The 15620-nt window shown below is 35.0% G+C and overlaps 2 protein-coding genes across 2 annotated transcripts; both read right to left on the reverse strand.

Annotated features, from left to right (window-relative positions):
- Window positions 1-66: 66 nt before the first annotated feature.
- LOC136824316 (uncharacterized) lies at window positions 67-6404 on the reverse strand. Its single transcript, XM_067080473.1, has 5 exons — window positions 6259-6404; window positions 5218-5337; window positions 4782-4835; window positions 1760-1994; window positions 67-534 (listed from the first exon to the last, which is right to left on the reverse strand). The coding sequence occupies exons 1-5, from the start codon at window positions 6323-6325 to the stop codon at window positions 417-419; spliced, it is 594 nt and encodes a 197-aa protein (XP_066936574.1). The 5' UTR covers window positions 6326-6404; the 3' UTR covers window positions 67-416.
- A 1091-nt stretch (window positions 6405-7495) lies between these two features.
- LOC136824325 (uncharacterized) lies at window positions 7496-13120 on the reverse strand. The gene is made up of 5 exons (XM_067080480.1): window positions 12883-13120; window positions 12405-12506; window positions 11215-11268; window positions 10611-10857; window positions 7496-9338 (listed from the first exon to the last, which is right to left on the reverse strand). The coding sequence occupies exons 1-5, from the start codon at window positions 13016-13018 to the stop codon at window positions 9176-9178; spliced, it is 702 nt and encodes a 233-aa protein (XP_066936581.1). The 5' UTR covers window positions 13019-13120; the 3' UTR covers window positions 7496-9175.
- Window positions 13121-15620: the final 2500 nt, after the last annotated feature.

Raw genomic sequence — 15620 nt, forward strand, 5'->3', positions numbered from 1 at the left:
GTTTGAAAGATAATCAGGAGTGGAATAATATCGAATAAGACAAAAAATAATTTAGAAAAAGTAAAATGAACACGAAGAAAATCTACTTTTTTATAGGATTGTGGTGCTTCAAAAATAGGAAAAAGAAAAAAATTTAATAGGCTTGTATATATCAAACTATAATTTTTATCATATAGTGTTTGTTAAAAATAATATATATTTACTGTTTTCTTATAAATTTCTCTAGTTTTTAGTTTTTCAACCCTGAGATCATCTTCGCACGTAACGGTTCCGTTACACTCCAAACGAAATGAACTCATTCTATTGGTTTAATTCAAGTTTTACGTCACTTCTAACCAATAGAATGGCTTCATTTCGTTCCGGAGTGAAACGGAATCGTAGCGTGTGAACATGGTCTAAAAAATAAAGGTCATTCTTCATTTGCCTTTACCATACCAAGAAACAACTCTGGTAATTTTGCCATTTGACGCAACTCCGCATCCCATATATTGATTGTCAGTCATCCCACTCTTCATATTAGATCCAGAATCATACCTGTAAAGATTAGAGAATAGGGATTAAGCTTTCAAAAACTGATTTTTGCCGGGATGCGTTTCTGATTAGGTCCCACCATGAGCCCAATACTGCACAGTGTGAATGTGAGTCGAGTTTTAATACACTCTTCTCGAGATGCATAAATTTTTTCGTTTTCAAACAGATTTCATTGCTATAAAATTGCATACCGTATTACTTCGAATTTTTTTGGATTTTAGGGGGGGGCGTTTATTCGAGGGGGGCGTTGAAAAGAGGGGGGCGTTTATTACAAAAATTCAAAACTCGATAAGAATGGAAAGGACTACAGAAACAAATTTTGTTGACTTTTTTTTCTTTTTAATCAACAACTAAAATCTCATCTTCTACATTATCTACGTCGATATCAATATCATCTTCCTCAATTAGGGTAAACTCGTCGTATTATTCTATCCCACTACGTCAAAATAATCGTGTTTTGAATTAACGCCCCCTCTAAGGGGGAGGGGGCATTTATTCGAGGGGGGCGTTTATTAGATAATTTTTGAAAAAAGGGGGGCGTTTAAAAGAAGGGGGCGTTTATTCGAAGTAATACGGTATTCACAATGATAATTGTGTTGTTTACACCTACCTCATGAGACGTTTTGAATTTCAAGTACTTTTGTTTTAAAGTTAATGTTTGCCTTTTAGGGAATTTAAATTGGTTTGAATGTATAATTTCATAGCAATGAAATCTGTTTGAAAACGAGGTCACCAATAAATTTATGCATCTCGAGAATCTTGTTGCCCACATGCAATATCCCAAAATAAGCAAACAAAAAGCTATTAAAAGTCCTCAAGATTTCAGCAATACAATTCTTTGCCACGGAAAGTCATGTAACATCTTTTTTGACCAATAAGATTTAATGATTTTGAGGGTAAAAGAAACGCTATGGTTTAACTCACTAAAAGATTATGTTTACTGACAATATACAATTAACCTTTAGTAAGTGTTTTGTTGTCCCCCAGTTCTGACGTCATGCCGTGGCGAAGGATTACTTCCCCAACCTCGTTCCCTGCTCATTATCAGTTTTTTGATCCTTACCGGCTGATAGCGCTAGATAATACCCTAGCATTGTCTATTTTTCAAACGCGTAAGATTACGTAATTCAAAAACAAAACGTCAGATTTCATTTGTTCTAAGATTTGAAACCATTTCTTTATTTTCGAATATTCTGGGCATTATTGCGGTGCTGCCGGAATCACTTACCAAGCTTTAATGGATGATTTGAGAGCTTCTCCAAAATCTTTGTCTTCAAAAAAAGCATTCAAATTCCCAACCATTGTTGTTAGGCCAGGAAAATTGTAGCGTTTCAGACAATCATGTTTGTTTGTCAACCCATTCTTTACCATATATTCAGCGTAAAGTTGCGCGTAGTGAGCCATTTTTGGGTGAAATCTGAGATTAACACCAGCATATTTATTTTGTTCAATAGAACACAAGTCTAAAAGAATGGAGCATCATATTTTCACAACCCTGTCTCAGTGATGACCCGTCGAGATACAGTGGGCTATCGCTTATTCGAACTTCTATTATTCGAATTTTTCTATAATTCGAACTTTTTCCATTCCCCCTCAAAGAGAAACCCTTCTTAAAATACTTTTTATAATTCGAATCTCTCTATAATTCGAAAAACAACAAAATTCCTCGTTCGAGTTCGAATTAAAAAGAGTCAACCGTGATATTTCTACAACTCTGTCTCATGGACCCGTCGAGTTGTACACTTCTGTGTCACAGACCCGTTGGGATCCCAGCCCAACTGGAAAATTTGGCAAAACTTTCGTCCCCGGTGGGAAAATACCCTGGAATTTCAGCCCCACTGATAATTTGACTTTGATTTCATCCCCATTCGAGAATCAATGTTTGAAAACTGCATCCAAAAACCATCCCCACTGGATTTTTTAACCCTGGAATAAAAGAATTTATATCCCCATTTGAATTTCGATAGGAATTTTTACACCCACTGAGGAAAAAGTTCCACCGGGACTGTGAGACAGGGGTGTAGATATCTTTATAAAGGAAAAAATTTTCGATTTCCAAGGTTGGAAATTTCAAGTTTTCTTAGTTGGAAAAAAGATAAAATCCAATGGAAAATCCAACCTGAAAATGTGGGACATTCTCCAAGGTTGAAAATTTTGCATTTTCCATGGCTTGCAATTTCTTAAATCCAGGTTGAAAAAAGCCAAAATCCAAATTTAACAAGGTTGGAATTTTTTAAAATTCACGTTGAAAAAAGCCAAAATCCTAATTTAACAAGGTTGGAATTTTCGTAAATCCAGGTTGAAAAAAGCCAAAATCCAAATTTAACAAGGTTAGAATTTTTTAAAATTCAGGTTGAAAAATACCAAAATCCAAAAAGTGATGGCAGAGATGTGGAAAAGAGATCTTAAACAAGGTTTTTGTTTTTGTGAACAGTCACTCGCTAGCCTAGGCTCGATGGCTCCCGGTCAATCTCTCGTTATTGTTCGCACAGATACGTGGTTGATCTTAAATCACTCACACAGCTCAGCAGAGCGCTATTTGAAACTATGACACAAGTACCCTATGTGCTTCACTGTGCGAACTCACTGCGATTGACCGAGGCCGCTCCGAAGAGACGCCTCACCTGACGGAAACTTACAGCTTGACTGCTCACATTATAGCCTAATATCTAGGTTAGCTATACATCAAAACAGTTTTGAGCGAAAAATCGCTTGTGGTTTTCCCAAGGACATGCGCAGAAAATGGTTAGAAAAACGTAATTTCCACATGGATTTTTAACGTTTTCCAAACTGTTTGGAAAAACACAAATTTTAACCCAAAAAGTCTAGTTTTCCAATCGAAAGAGTTTCAATTTCACAAAAATGTATTTTCCACATAGATTTTTAACGTTTTCCAAACTGTTTGGAGAAACACAAATTTCCAACTCAAAAAGTCTAGTTTTCCAATCGAAAGAGTTTCAATTTCACAAAAATGTATTTTCCACATAGATTTTTAACGTTTTCCAAACTGTTTGGAGAAACACAAATTTCCAACCCAAAAAGTCTAGTTTTCCAATCGAAAGAGTTTCAATTTCACAAAAATGTAATTTCCGCATGGATTTTTAACGTTTTCCAAACTGTTTGGAGAAACACAAATTTCCAACCCAAAAAGTCTAGTTTTTCAACTTGAGGTATCAAATTTACTAAAATATGTATTTTCACATCGATTTTTGACCTTTTTTTCAATTCCCAAACTGTTTGGAAAATAAAAATTTCCCATCCAAAAAGTCATGTTTTCCAACCAGCCTTGGAAAATTGTTATTTCTACATGGATTTTTTTCACTTGATTTTTCAAGGGCATTGGTTTATATTCTACAAAACCTATGGGTAATTTACTCTCTCCAAGTCAGCTTAAGGTAATCGCTCAAATTTCCAACCTTCAATTATAAAACCAAAATTTCCAACCCAAAAATATTGAATTTCCAACCTTGGAAATCGAAAATTTTTTCCTGTGTTACCCAGTAGGGATAAATGAAAATTTGCGATTCATTATTACCATAGACATTTTAAAAATTTGGACTTTGGATTTGGAAGTCTATTGATTTTAGTGTAATAACTGGACCGAGAGTTTTAATTTCATTATTTGGATTCGAGCTTTAGGAAGTAAAAACGGTAAAACTTTTTCGAGTGTTTTGTGTGATGTGCTAATAATTTCGATATCCGAGCAGATTCTGTCCGAACCGCTCTGACAATTTTTCATCCTGATTTTGGATAGATATTAAATAGGCTTTTGAGTGTACTGATTGACTAAACCCACTGACCTCTATATGCCCCTGGACCAAGCCATGTCTGCCATATTTGATTGGAGTTTTTTCTGGAATTGGTACCCGTGGCTAGTCTTTGCAATGTTAAAAATCAACATCTAACGGCGCTACATCATCAAAAGTATTCGAGACAAAGTAGATCGATGCATTTACACCGCTATTGAGTAGTGCCGTCATTAGGGTACAAAAAACTCCGATCAAAGATTTTGCTTTGCCGAGTTCGAAGGTATATATAAAGCATATATAAAGGGCAGTGACTAAACCAACCATTTGCACCAAGAAACGAAATTTTAAAAGCAAATAGTAACGCAGTTCTGACTGATCAGGTCAGATCCTCACATTCGCCACATCTCTTTAAAGCAGAGCATGGTATGTGCATAATGGATGCACTGTATTAGAGTTAATAAGACTTTACGCATCAATAATGGTAAAGTTAAAGAAACTTACTATTAATGGCCTTCACTTTTTCTTGTGGTGTGGTAATCTTGTTATTTTGATAAGCTGAAGAAGAAAAGTCAATTTTTCATTACGCATTCGACTTTTTGTAGCTATTGTAACTTTACAGAAACCTTAGACGTCGACAAGATCACTAAAAAAAGGGAATAGTTTAGAAAGCGGGATAAATTTGAAAATGGTGGCTAGCCCGGGGCGGAGTGAGCAGTAGGTGAGGTGTTCTAAACTCTACCGCTACTTATTTCCCGTAAACGAAACTGACGCCCTGACTCTGTGCATATATATTTTCCCACGTTTACTGACCCTTTAAACGGACGATAGCATTGTCTGCAGAAACCTTCAAAATGAAATACACGAATCCTATGAAATTGCTAATTTGAAATATCATCGATGGAAATATCAACGGCTTTTTCCGGACAATAGTTCTTACCTGGTATGGAGGGTTGACATACTTTACAGGTGGCACGACATGTGCTTTTATATCGACCACCCTGGTACTCACAAATCCATGTCGACATTTTAGAGCAATTTCCTTCCAAATCAATACAACCTTAAGACAGAATAAAAATACTTTAATTTATACTTAAGTACAAAATCAAAGGTTGCAAATAACATTTATGGGCTCTTAGTAAAGAAAGAATTTAGCTATGGTCCAATTTGTAAATTATTTTCTCATTAAACACCGGTTAAGGAGTTTCTTAAAATCAGTGTTTTTCATTTGTAATTGTGCGTAAATCCGATCAATCGCGATAATCGGGTTCGATTTCCCGATCTTTCCGGTTTGATTTCCCGATTCGGTTTGCGTTTGTGCTCGCACTTACTAGGATATACTCTTTTAAATTTTATGTTAGATATATTAAGAAAGGCTGACCACGATAAAGATGTTTGCATAATGGTTCGCTATTCAAAAATGACAATTACCGAAGTTTACAGCCGTCATTACGGCTGTTTTATTTTCTAATGTTTCTGCTATTTTACAGCCTAGGTCCACTAGATTCTGATCTTGTAAACCCGTGGTCGTTAGTATTTAGTTTTGTGCAATATTTGAATTTACAAAATACGCATTCGATGTCTTTTGATATTGGAATAAAAATCACTTTAGGAAGACATAAAAAATCTCAAAAAAGTTTACAGCCTGGATATCAAGGCTACGTGACACTCGACTTTATTTGATATGAGAAGATTTTAAGTTTGGTATCAATTATTACTTTTTTACTTTGAAACTTGCATTGGGAAAAGTGAACAAAAATTTTGCGGCGTTATTTTTGTCTGTTTTTCGAAAGCTCTTATTTTTATCATATAAGTTGATCACACCGATTTTATCCTTATCCAAATTTATAACAAGTTCCCGCCCTTTTTCTGAGTGCCTCAATTCCAATAATTGCATATTCGACTCGTGAAAAATTTATGGGCAAATTCTGGTGATAGCCGATCGTTTGAAAATTCAATTAGTGAAGGCCGCTATACTTACATTTATCATATGCAGCCTCCGACAAAGCTAACAGAAATGATAGCACGATTGCAAGATTCTTAACCATATTTGATACAAAGTTTATACAGTAACCAGCCGCTTATGGAAGATATTTCAACTTGTCTATGGAAAAAAGATCAATGTACAGAAAAAATGTTCAAATCTCAGAAGATTAAGATACGCCAGGGTATAGCTTAAAACCAAGTTGAGTAGCGTGGGTGGGGGGCAAGCACCAAAATGCACTTTACACCGTTAGTTTATTAGCAACCATTTTTAGCAAATATTGTTTTCTCCATTCAGGGAAGAGGTGTAAAAGTCCTAATTTCTTTCATTTACTTCTCCAGTTTCCATTGAGACTTCACTTTATTGACCAGATTAGATCCATTTTTTCAGAATGAGAAATCTTAATTTCTTTAAATTATAATTTTCTATCTTTACCTAATTTCCCTTGCATACCTTTCGCAGAGAGTTTTATACTTAAATCCTGTCACAAAAATCTCGTCGAGTTAACCCTTCTCTAAACATAAATACTTCAACTCATTCCCAGAAAGTGTGAGAAAAAAATAAAGAGTAAACTCTCGCTTAGTTGAACTTCTTTCCAGTTCCCCGTCAAGGAGAAACCCTGCCAAAGTACTCTCTATAATTCGAATTTCTCTGTAGTTTGAACAAGTAAGATTCCCCGTTCGAGTGAGTTAGCGAGACTCAACTGTGTCCTTTACCGCTTGATACTTACACACGTTTGTTCTACTCAGATATATTATGGAACAGAGACCTTTTTATAATGATAAGCACATGCTCACATGGCACTTATTCAAGAATTTATTGACGCAAACGCCGTATTGTCTCCCTGATTAGAGCTAAAAATATTCACGTCTTGTTTTCTCTGTATACACTTTGGGTGAGTTTCTCCTGTGGATGATTTTGACGAAATTCAGAAACGTGAGCTTGATGATTTTCTCCTATCTAGTTTGAAAAGAGTTTCAAAGACGTGTAATGATACAATGATGTTATAAAGTAAAAGATAATACACGTTTTTTTAAGAACAAACATTGTAAGAACACAAGTCTTCGATGGCTGAAATATCAAGAACTGGAGAACATTATAAGGTTTTGTGCAGACTCAAAACACCAAATTTTTTAGGAAACTGCACAGAAATATTCACAAAATGGGGAAATTAAGAACATGTTAAGAACATTTTTAAGCTTAAAACTCAAAAAAGTTAAGAAGATCCAAAGGCTTCAATAATTTTGGATTTTCTTTTACAAAAAAGCGTGTAATAATACAATAATGTTGAAAAGTCATTGTCGGAAAAAATACATGTTTTTTACTAGGCAAAATGCGTGCCGGGTATATCCGAGCCATAAGGGTCCCTTTTTCACACCCTCAAAAGTCAGAAGATGGACAAAGTTTTAGACCAAAAATTTTAGATGCTCTTATAAAAAAACGTGTAATAATACAATGATGCTATAAAGTCCGTGGAAAAGATAATATTGTTCTATCAAAATTTCACAGTTATCGTTAACAGTTTATATAGTGACGACGAAAAAATCTTTAGATTATATTATGAGGGGAGGGAATACTAAGGCAAAATGTTGTCAGGTATTTTTCTTGCCACCAGAGTTTCTTTTTACACTTTAAGAAGTCTCTCAGGGGTACTACGAGAAGAGACAAAAAAAGCAATTGAGTTTCTGAAATGGTCCTGAAGTAAAATTTATTCTTTCAGTTCGGACTAAAATTTGAATATTTTGGCTACGTATTGGGAAAATATCTTTCAAAGGGTAGCTAAACATCAAAAACGGGGAAAATTTTCCAAAGTTCATTCTCTCACGGCGTCGATTCACGACTAGTCCCCACCCTTACCACTAGACCTTCAAAAATGAGATTAGGACCAGAGAAAAAATAAAGTAAAAATAAAGTTACTACTGTTCCATTAAATATTCAGGGGGGTCGAACGAACTTATTCATCCTAAATAAGTAAGTCTGCGACCGCAGTCGGAGGTGATCCGAAGGCTCCTCTTTCTATAACTATCTACCCGAAGGTAGGGGAGGGCGCCACTCTTTCTCCCTGGATTGCTCCACTTACCCTTGATCCTTTTGCTGAGCATCAGCAGAGAAGCATCAAGTACCATTTTGGAAATCTTTGGTATGACCCGGCTAGGGTTGAACCCACAACCTTGCGAACCGTAGCCGGATGCTCTACCACTGCACTACGGTCGCTAAATCCCAAAGATAATTCTTGAAAATTTGTTGATACCCCCTGGAATATAGAAATTTTTCTTCATACCTTAAATTGAGGGTGGACGAACTTAATCAGTCTTTTACCCACTGGCAGTTTTAGATTAATTTCAATTCCACGGAAACCTAAAAAACTTTCCTTGGACCCCTGGAGATTCTTCTCAGATTACCCCTTGGAAATGTTCGTTTACCACCAATATTGATATAAAATGGAATGCCCGATGGCTGGAACATTAAAAAAAGCCTGTACACAAATCAAATTCACCCTGTATTGCGAATGAAATGATTATGATACATACAATTGAAGACTAATAATTTCAGCCTCATTTGACTTTTGTCGAATGTGGGAGTGAAACAAACTCGATTTGTTGTGGGTAGAGAAAAATGACAAAAGGTTTTGCTTCAAATTTTAGCTCTTTTCAAGATTTTGAGTTTTCTTTATGTCTCATAGCCCCGTTTGAACTTCTTTCCACAATGTACTTGGAAATACTTTACGAAATCTCAACTTTAGAAATTCAGGTCAAAAAATCTAGTTAAATTTTAAGGGGGGATAAGAACAAAGTCAATTTTCAATGGGGCTGAAATTATGGGATTTTTTCCATCTTGGACAAAATTTCCCACTGGGCCTGTGACACAAGGGTCTTGTCTACGATGAAGGAGACCATTTACAAGTATTGAAAAACTATAATTCGTCGTTGATAAACTTCGATTTGCTTTTGGGTGTGCCATACCAGACAACAACTCTTGTAATCTTTTCGTTTGATGCAACTCCACAGCCGACTAAACTGTGACCAGTCATTGCTTCGTAGTGACTTTGATCTCCATTTGAATCTTTCTCGTCATACCTTAAGCGTAAAGAAATGTTGTGTAAGTGATAAAAAAATCTCTTTTTGGAAGTGTGGGAATGCTTGGATTATTAAATTATAAACTTTGTTATGTCTGATGTGTTCACACTGGCCCGGTCTAATTTGTCAGGCTCCATTTTTTGGCTTTGCTTGAGGTGGTAGCAAATCCATGCCACTAGATCCAGTTCCTTTTTAAAGAAAAACAAACAAAAAACCATGACCAATGAACCAATCTTTTTCAAATTTTAGAGGTATTTTCATGATTTTATTATAGTTTCAGAAAATTTAGAATATATTTATTGTTTTGGTGTTTTTAATAATTTTTGAAAACGAAAGTTAAAATTCAAGATGGCGAAATCTTTCTAGTTTACTTCACTGGACTCAGCACCAGCAGAATCATCAGAAAGAAAAATTCAGTCTATGTTCTCAAACTCTAGCCTATGTTCACTCATGCTATATAGAAAGCTAACGAGTTTCTATCCTTTAGATCTTTACAAGGCTTTAAGGATACTTTTGTCCAGCTTCTTTGATTGGGAGCTAAAATTTGTCGTCGATTTAAATTGAATTTTTACTTAAAATTCTAAAGAACAAAAATATGATTATTACGATGTTAATCATGTTATGTGATACTCAACGATGCTCTGTGGAATATCAGATAACATAAACAATTGCACTCTCTAATTCGATCTTCAAGGGGAATCGGATTTTCATCAAATGGGCTTTTCCAGAAAAAAAAACGTACACCCCCTGTTGAGGAGGTCCAACCTTTTGTGACCTACCCCCTTAGAATTCCAGGCAAGTTTAGGATCATAACCCTCTGGTATTCCGAATTTTTACAAATGTTCAATCATTACCCCCTTGGAATTCCGCTTTTCTTTGACGGATTTTCGTCTACCCTTATGAAATTCCACTGCATTTCAAACCTCACCCCCTTGGAACGGAAATGGACCTCCTCAACAGGGTTTTTTTTTCTGGAAAAGCTTAATAAGGGTGCTTATCGAATAAGGGAGCGTCGTTTATGAAAGTTTCTTGTTGATGGGGACTTTAAATTTCATCGGATAAGGGAGTCTATCGAATAGTAGAACGTCGAATTAGAGAGCGTCAACTGTAACTAGATAACTAGTGTAAAGCATAGAACATACGAATAATGTGTTTCCAGATAATGAATTTCAATTTATTGAATAGTCCTTCGTCGTTTCGGCAACTACCCACGCCTTTAATAGAACAATAAGTCTTGATAAATAAGAATTTCCTGGAGTTTGTTTAACTTACCAAACTTTTAGAGCATGCTTCAAAGCTTTTTCTTTGTCCATTGCTACATTGAAAGGCATATAGTTTCCGACCAACCATCTGAGTTCAGGGAACAAATTTCTTTTACATTGATCATGAATATTGTCTAATTGATCGAGCTCTTCTTGTTCGACAACATACTCAGCACGAAGTTGTGCATAGTGTGCAATGTCTTTATCGAACGTCAAATGGACACCATTATAAGTGTTATGCTCATCAGCACACATATCTAAAAAGTGTTGAGTTTATTAATTTTGACACCCCCTTTTCGCAGACCCAATAAGATTTTTTTCAGCCAGTGGGGTAAACGGACTGAAACTCGATAGGGATTGATATTCCCATATTTTTTATGGCTTGAGATTTAAATTCTTAAGTTTTAAGTCAGAAAATCCGGTGGGATGGGAAAAATATCTCAATATTTTGTAGTGAAGGTAATTAGGGGATAATTTTCCGCCGGGGATAATATTTTAACCAATTTTTCCAGTGGGAAGGGGTCCTAGTGGGTCTTTGAGAAGGAAGTATATTTTACCTTGCGAAAGTATTACAAATTAAAGTAGACTGTATTCTAGAGTTGCATGGAACTTACTGTTGATCTTTGCTTTTTCCTCCGGTGTTGTTGTATGCTTCTTTTCGTGGTACGCTGAGGGAAAAATATAATTTAGGAAAAATACGTGTCAAAAGGATAATATAATTTATATCAGAAAGGTTGGTGCATTTTCATCTAAAATATTTTGATTCGAGTGTCTGCAATCGACAAATACTCTTTAGGAGGGTCCAAGGGTTGGAAACAATCTAAAATCAAACAGGGCTACTACAAAAGTTTAAGATATGCCTTGAGCTTTCCATTCCAGCATTGTCAAAGGAATTCGTTTTGACGACTGGAGTTTGAAGTATTTGGCTTCGGTGTTAGGCTCAAGCTATGATTTGGAGAGAAAAAATGATGGTTGGGAGCTCTATACCCAGTCAGGAAACAACCATAACAATGAATATAACTCAAGGTATTTTTTCACAACTGAGGAAAACACTGAAACTTTCAGACCCACCGGGATTTGGCCAAAATCTTGTTCCCGGTGGTAAAAAGATAAAAATACCAGCCATAATAATTTTAGCCATAAAACAATAAATTTCAGCCCCGTCGGCAAGTTGACTTCGATTATACATCCGCATTGGAAATTCATTGTGAAAAATCTCCACTAGACTTTTTGGGCTTACAACAATGTAATTCCATCCTTGGGATTTCAATATACAACTTCATTCCCGCGCTGTGGGAAAACGCCCATCTTATTCCATCCCCCCACTTATTAGAACTTAGAAAATTGAAAATTTTCCTACCCCTCTGCTTATTCGGACCCCCCCGTCTATTCGGGAGACAAGAGTAGCTCCGTTGGCGCTTGCTTCTTTATTTCGTTACCGGTACCCCAAAAATATTTGAAAATACTAACCAGGAGACAAGGGGTTAATTAATTATGGAAAGAAGGTTGCATATATTTTTCAATATCAAATAATATGTTAAACCTTTTTTCAACCAATTCAAAAATTTCCTATTAGCAGATTCATGTAAAAATCCACGAAGCAACTTCGAATGATGCTCTGATTGGTTGAGACATGCAAAGATTACCCAATACTTTGGTTATTTTGAAAGAAATATGTTTATGTCAGCAATTTTCAGCCAATTACAGCGACGTTTTTCGTATCTTTTTTTACATGATTCTGCTGATAGAAATTTATGCATTCTCCAATATTTATTGCTCTGCGATGTTTAAAAGAACTACTTACGTGGCAAAGTAGGCTCGCACTTTCCACATGTGACAGGACAAAGTGTCTCAGAACCAGGGCAATGATATCTTTTATCACAGTCTCCAGTACCATCAACACAACCTGATGGAGTAAGAAAAAAGTGTCGGTAGTAGTTTGTTTGTTTGTAATTGTTATTTATCGTTGGCATAAAAACAAATAAGATTTAGGTTCTTCATGTCAAACTTGAGCTCAGTCACTTAGTTTGCGTTTTTTTATTTTTGATTGCACCCAAGCAATTTTGTATTACGCCAAAAAGTGACTATGCGTAGATTGACTGATTAGGGTTTTTAATGATTTGAAAATACTCAAAATTAATGATTGAGTTGTAGTGGTATGTAGTGGCATAGCTCTACAAGTAGGACCTACCGGAATTAATATTGGGTGAAATTTAAAATATTTACATCGAGAAATTAGGCATGTGAAAGAGGTTGACACTTCTTATGTCTTACATACTTACTACAATCATAGTTTTCTTCCTTGTCACTTTCTCCTCCATAAGCTAAAGCTACCAGAAAGCAAAGTAAAATGATCAACCTCTTCATCATCAAAGTTTTGTTGCCAAAGTGTTTCATGTAATGATAAACTAATGCCATGGTTCTCTATCTTAAATGTTTTATATATATTCCCGAAATTTTAATTTGATTTTATGTTTTTAATTCATCTTTTACATAATGACTTTTATAAGAACATTAAAGGATTGAATAATCATCTAAAGAGTTATACAAAAACCAGATTTCAAAATTTCGATTGAAAATATAAGCAGCATGTCAATAAGTCCTTTACAAAACGTTTTTGAAAATAATACAAAAATGAAGAATATTTAAAACGAGGCCTGAATATCACGGAAAATGTTTTGATTCTAAAAGAGCGTGGAATCGCAAATCTTTCTTAAATATGATAAATGATACCTGTCAATTATTGTGACACTAATGGAAATACCTAAAAACCACAAAAAAGAACATACAAATTCACTCAGATTCACTTAACTTTGTGACAAAATAGGCATTTCCTTTCAATGATTTAATCGCCTTAATAATTTTCTTATGTTAAGTTTGATCAAGCTGATTAAACTATTACAATGAAAAAAAATAAAACTTCACTTACAAAATCTGCTAATAATATTACAAGAGGTAAAGCCCATTCATTGATTTTAAAGCTCCAAAGGGGCTAGATTTTAAACTCTTAGATAGGAATTGAAGCTACTTATTTCTCGTCATCAACAAATTCGTGACCTATGTTATTTTCTCACAAACGCTCGATTGAAAGTAAAACCCATCGCCAGATTTCGAAAGATATGTCTAACATCTAACAACTAACACTCTATATTTTTGGACCGGACGTATGGATGTTTTGAGAACGATCAATCTGAACTGTGTAAGTGTCATTCAAAAATATTACATTTTACATGAAAAAATAGTACAAATTATTTTTCCTATAAGATATCAATATGGGAGAACATTAGACTTGGATGGTCAAAATATTAAGAACAAGCTAGTAAAAGTTTAAGGCTTTATGGACTCAAAAATACCCAATTTCTTAGAGATTGCACAAGAAATTAATCACACAATGATGAAAGTAGGAACATTTTAAGAACATCTTTTGGCTCAAAACTCAAAAACCTAAGAACAACACAAAGGCTTCCAAAAATTATTCTCATAAAGAATGTGCATAAATTTCTAACATCAGAGCAAGTACCGTGTGCTTGAACACCACAGTTCAGCTTCTTTCTCTAAAATTAGACCTGTGGAGACGGAACGAAAGAATTTTATCGCGTATCTCTCAATCACATTGCTATTCGAAGCAAATATCCTCACATATGTAGCTAAATGTTGAGAACGCCTTGCGACTCAGAATTTTTTTCAAAAATGTAGAGTTAACTCCAAACCACCAAAGTAATTTGTCGCTTAAATCGGAACTCTTGCAATTCTCGCATGAAGAATTTACGCTAGCGATTTTTAAGCTTCCAGTATTTTTTTTGAACATTTTTAAAAGTGCTTTTAAATTGATCACTCAGTATCTGTTTCCTTTTCATTTTGAAATATATAATTTTCAAAGTCTTTCAAAGTCACCCTCGCACCCCCTTTTCACAGACTCGGTGGGATTTTTTCAGCCAGTGGGAGTAAAATAACAGACTGAAACTCAATGGGGATTGGTAGTCCCATATTCTCAATGGCCGGGATTCTATTGGGGATTGATTGATTAGGAGTCACAAAATTCATTAGGAATGTAAAAATTAGCTACTTTATATTTTGCAGTGAGTATAGGTTTGTTTGGTTATTTTCTTCAGGGACAAAAACTGAAGTATAATTTTCCACTGGGGACGATATTTTGGCCGATTTTTCCAGTGAGAAGGGTTCCCAGTGGGTCTGTGAGAAGGGGGTGTACCCTCGAATGTCTACTCCCGATGACTAGCCACAATGGTTAATGTACTCCAAGAATAAGAATAGTTTGATTGTGGTAGATTTAAGCAATGCAAGATCTTTCTTTGCGAATAGATTAAAAATGCAGCAGTTTTGATTTGATTAGCCTTCAAACTATTTTCAACACAAAGAGCAATTTTTCTTGAAAAATTATCTTGATGAAAGTAGCAAAAAATTACATCAGTTAATTTTCTAATGAAATTCTCCTTGGATAATTCAAGGTTTACAATTATACAATTTGTTGATTTTCCTTGGAAGGAGCAAGAATTTGCTTTAGGTTGTTTTTCTTGCCAAATACAAGAAATTATTTTAGGTAATTTTTCTTTGAAAATATATAAAATTGGTTCTTAGTTAATTTCCTTCAAATATCTTAGACATTTTCTCTACATTATTTTCCTTGGGAAAGACAGGAAAGTGTTGTAATTAATATTTCATTCATTCATATAAAAGAAAATATATTTGTTATTTTTCCTTAGAAAAATACAAGAAACCGCTTACCTATTTCTCATTAAAGTAAAAGACAAATTTAATTTCTCAAAAATGACAGCGAGCTTAATCATCATGGCAAAGAGTCGTCTACGACGACGCCGGGACGGCTAGTTGCCTATAAAGCATTGAAAAGTCTAATCAGTATTAAGTAGTCTTTATAAAGCATTTCTAGCAGATTGCAGTTAGTAGAAGCTATGGTTGGTTGAATGTTCACAACATCCACATACATAACGTTAGATGAATGTGGAAGCAACGTTGTGTGCCAGCTAAGTAATGAATTTCAACA

The sequence above is a fragment of the Clytia hemisphaerica genome, unplaced genomic scaffold (assembly GCF_902728285.1).
Source record: "Clytia hemisphaerica strain Z4C2 unplaced genomic scaffold, Clytia hemisphaerica genome assembly, whole genome shotgun sequence".
NCBI lineage: Eukaryota > Metazoa > Cnidaria > Hydrozoa > Leptothecata > Clytiidae > Clytia > Clytia hemisphaerica.

Excerpts from the sequence above, each read along its gene's own strand:
- LOC136824325 (XM_067080480.1), bottom strand. The coding sequence starts at position 13,018 with ATGGCATTAGTTTATCATTACATGAAACACTTTGGCAACAAAACTTTG. Across the intron at positions 12,507-12,882 it reads GGAAGAAAACTATGATTGTA|GTTGTGTTGATGGTACTGGA; the intron begins GTAAGTATGTAA and ends TTACTCCATCAG. Across the intron at positions 9,339-10,610 it reads AAGCATGCTCTAAAAGTTTG|GTATGACGAGAAAGATTCAA; the intron begins GTAAGTTAAACA and ends TTTACGCTTAAG.
- LOC136824316 (XM_067080473.1), bottom strand. The coding sequence starts at position 6,325 with ATGGTTAAGAATCTTGCAATCGTGCTATCATTTCTGTTAGCTTTGTCG. Across the intron at positions 4,836-5,217 it reads ATGTCAACCCTCCATACCAG|CTTATCAAAATAACAAGATT; the intron begins GTAAGAACTATT and ends TTTCTTCTTCAG. Across the intron at positions 1,995-4,781 it reads AAAAGTGAAGGCCATTAATA|ACTTGTGTTCTATTGAACAA; the intron begins GTAAGTTTCTTT and ends CCATTCTTTTAG.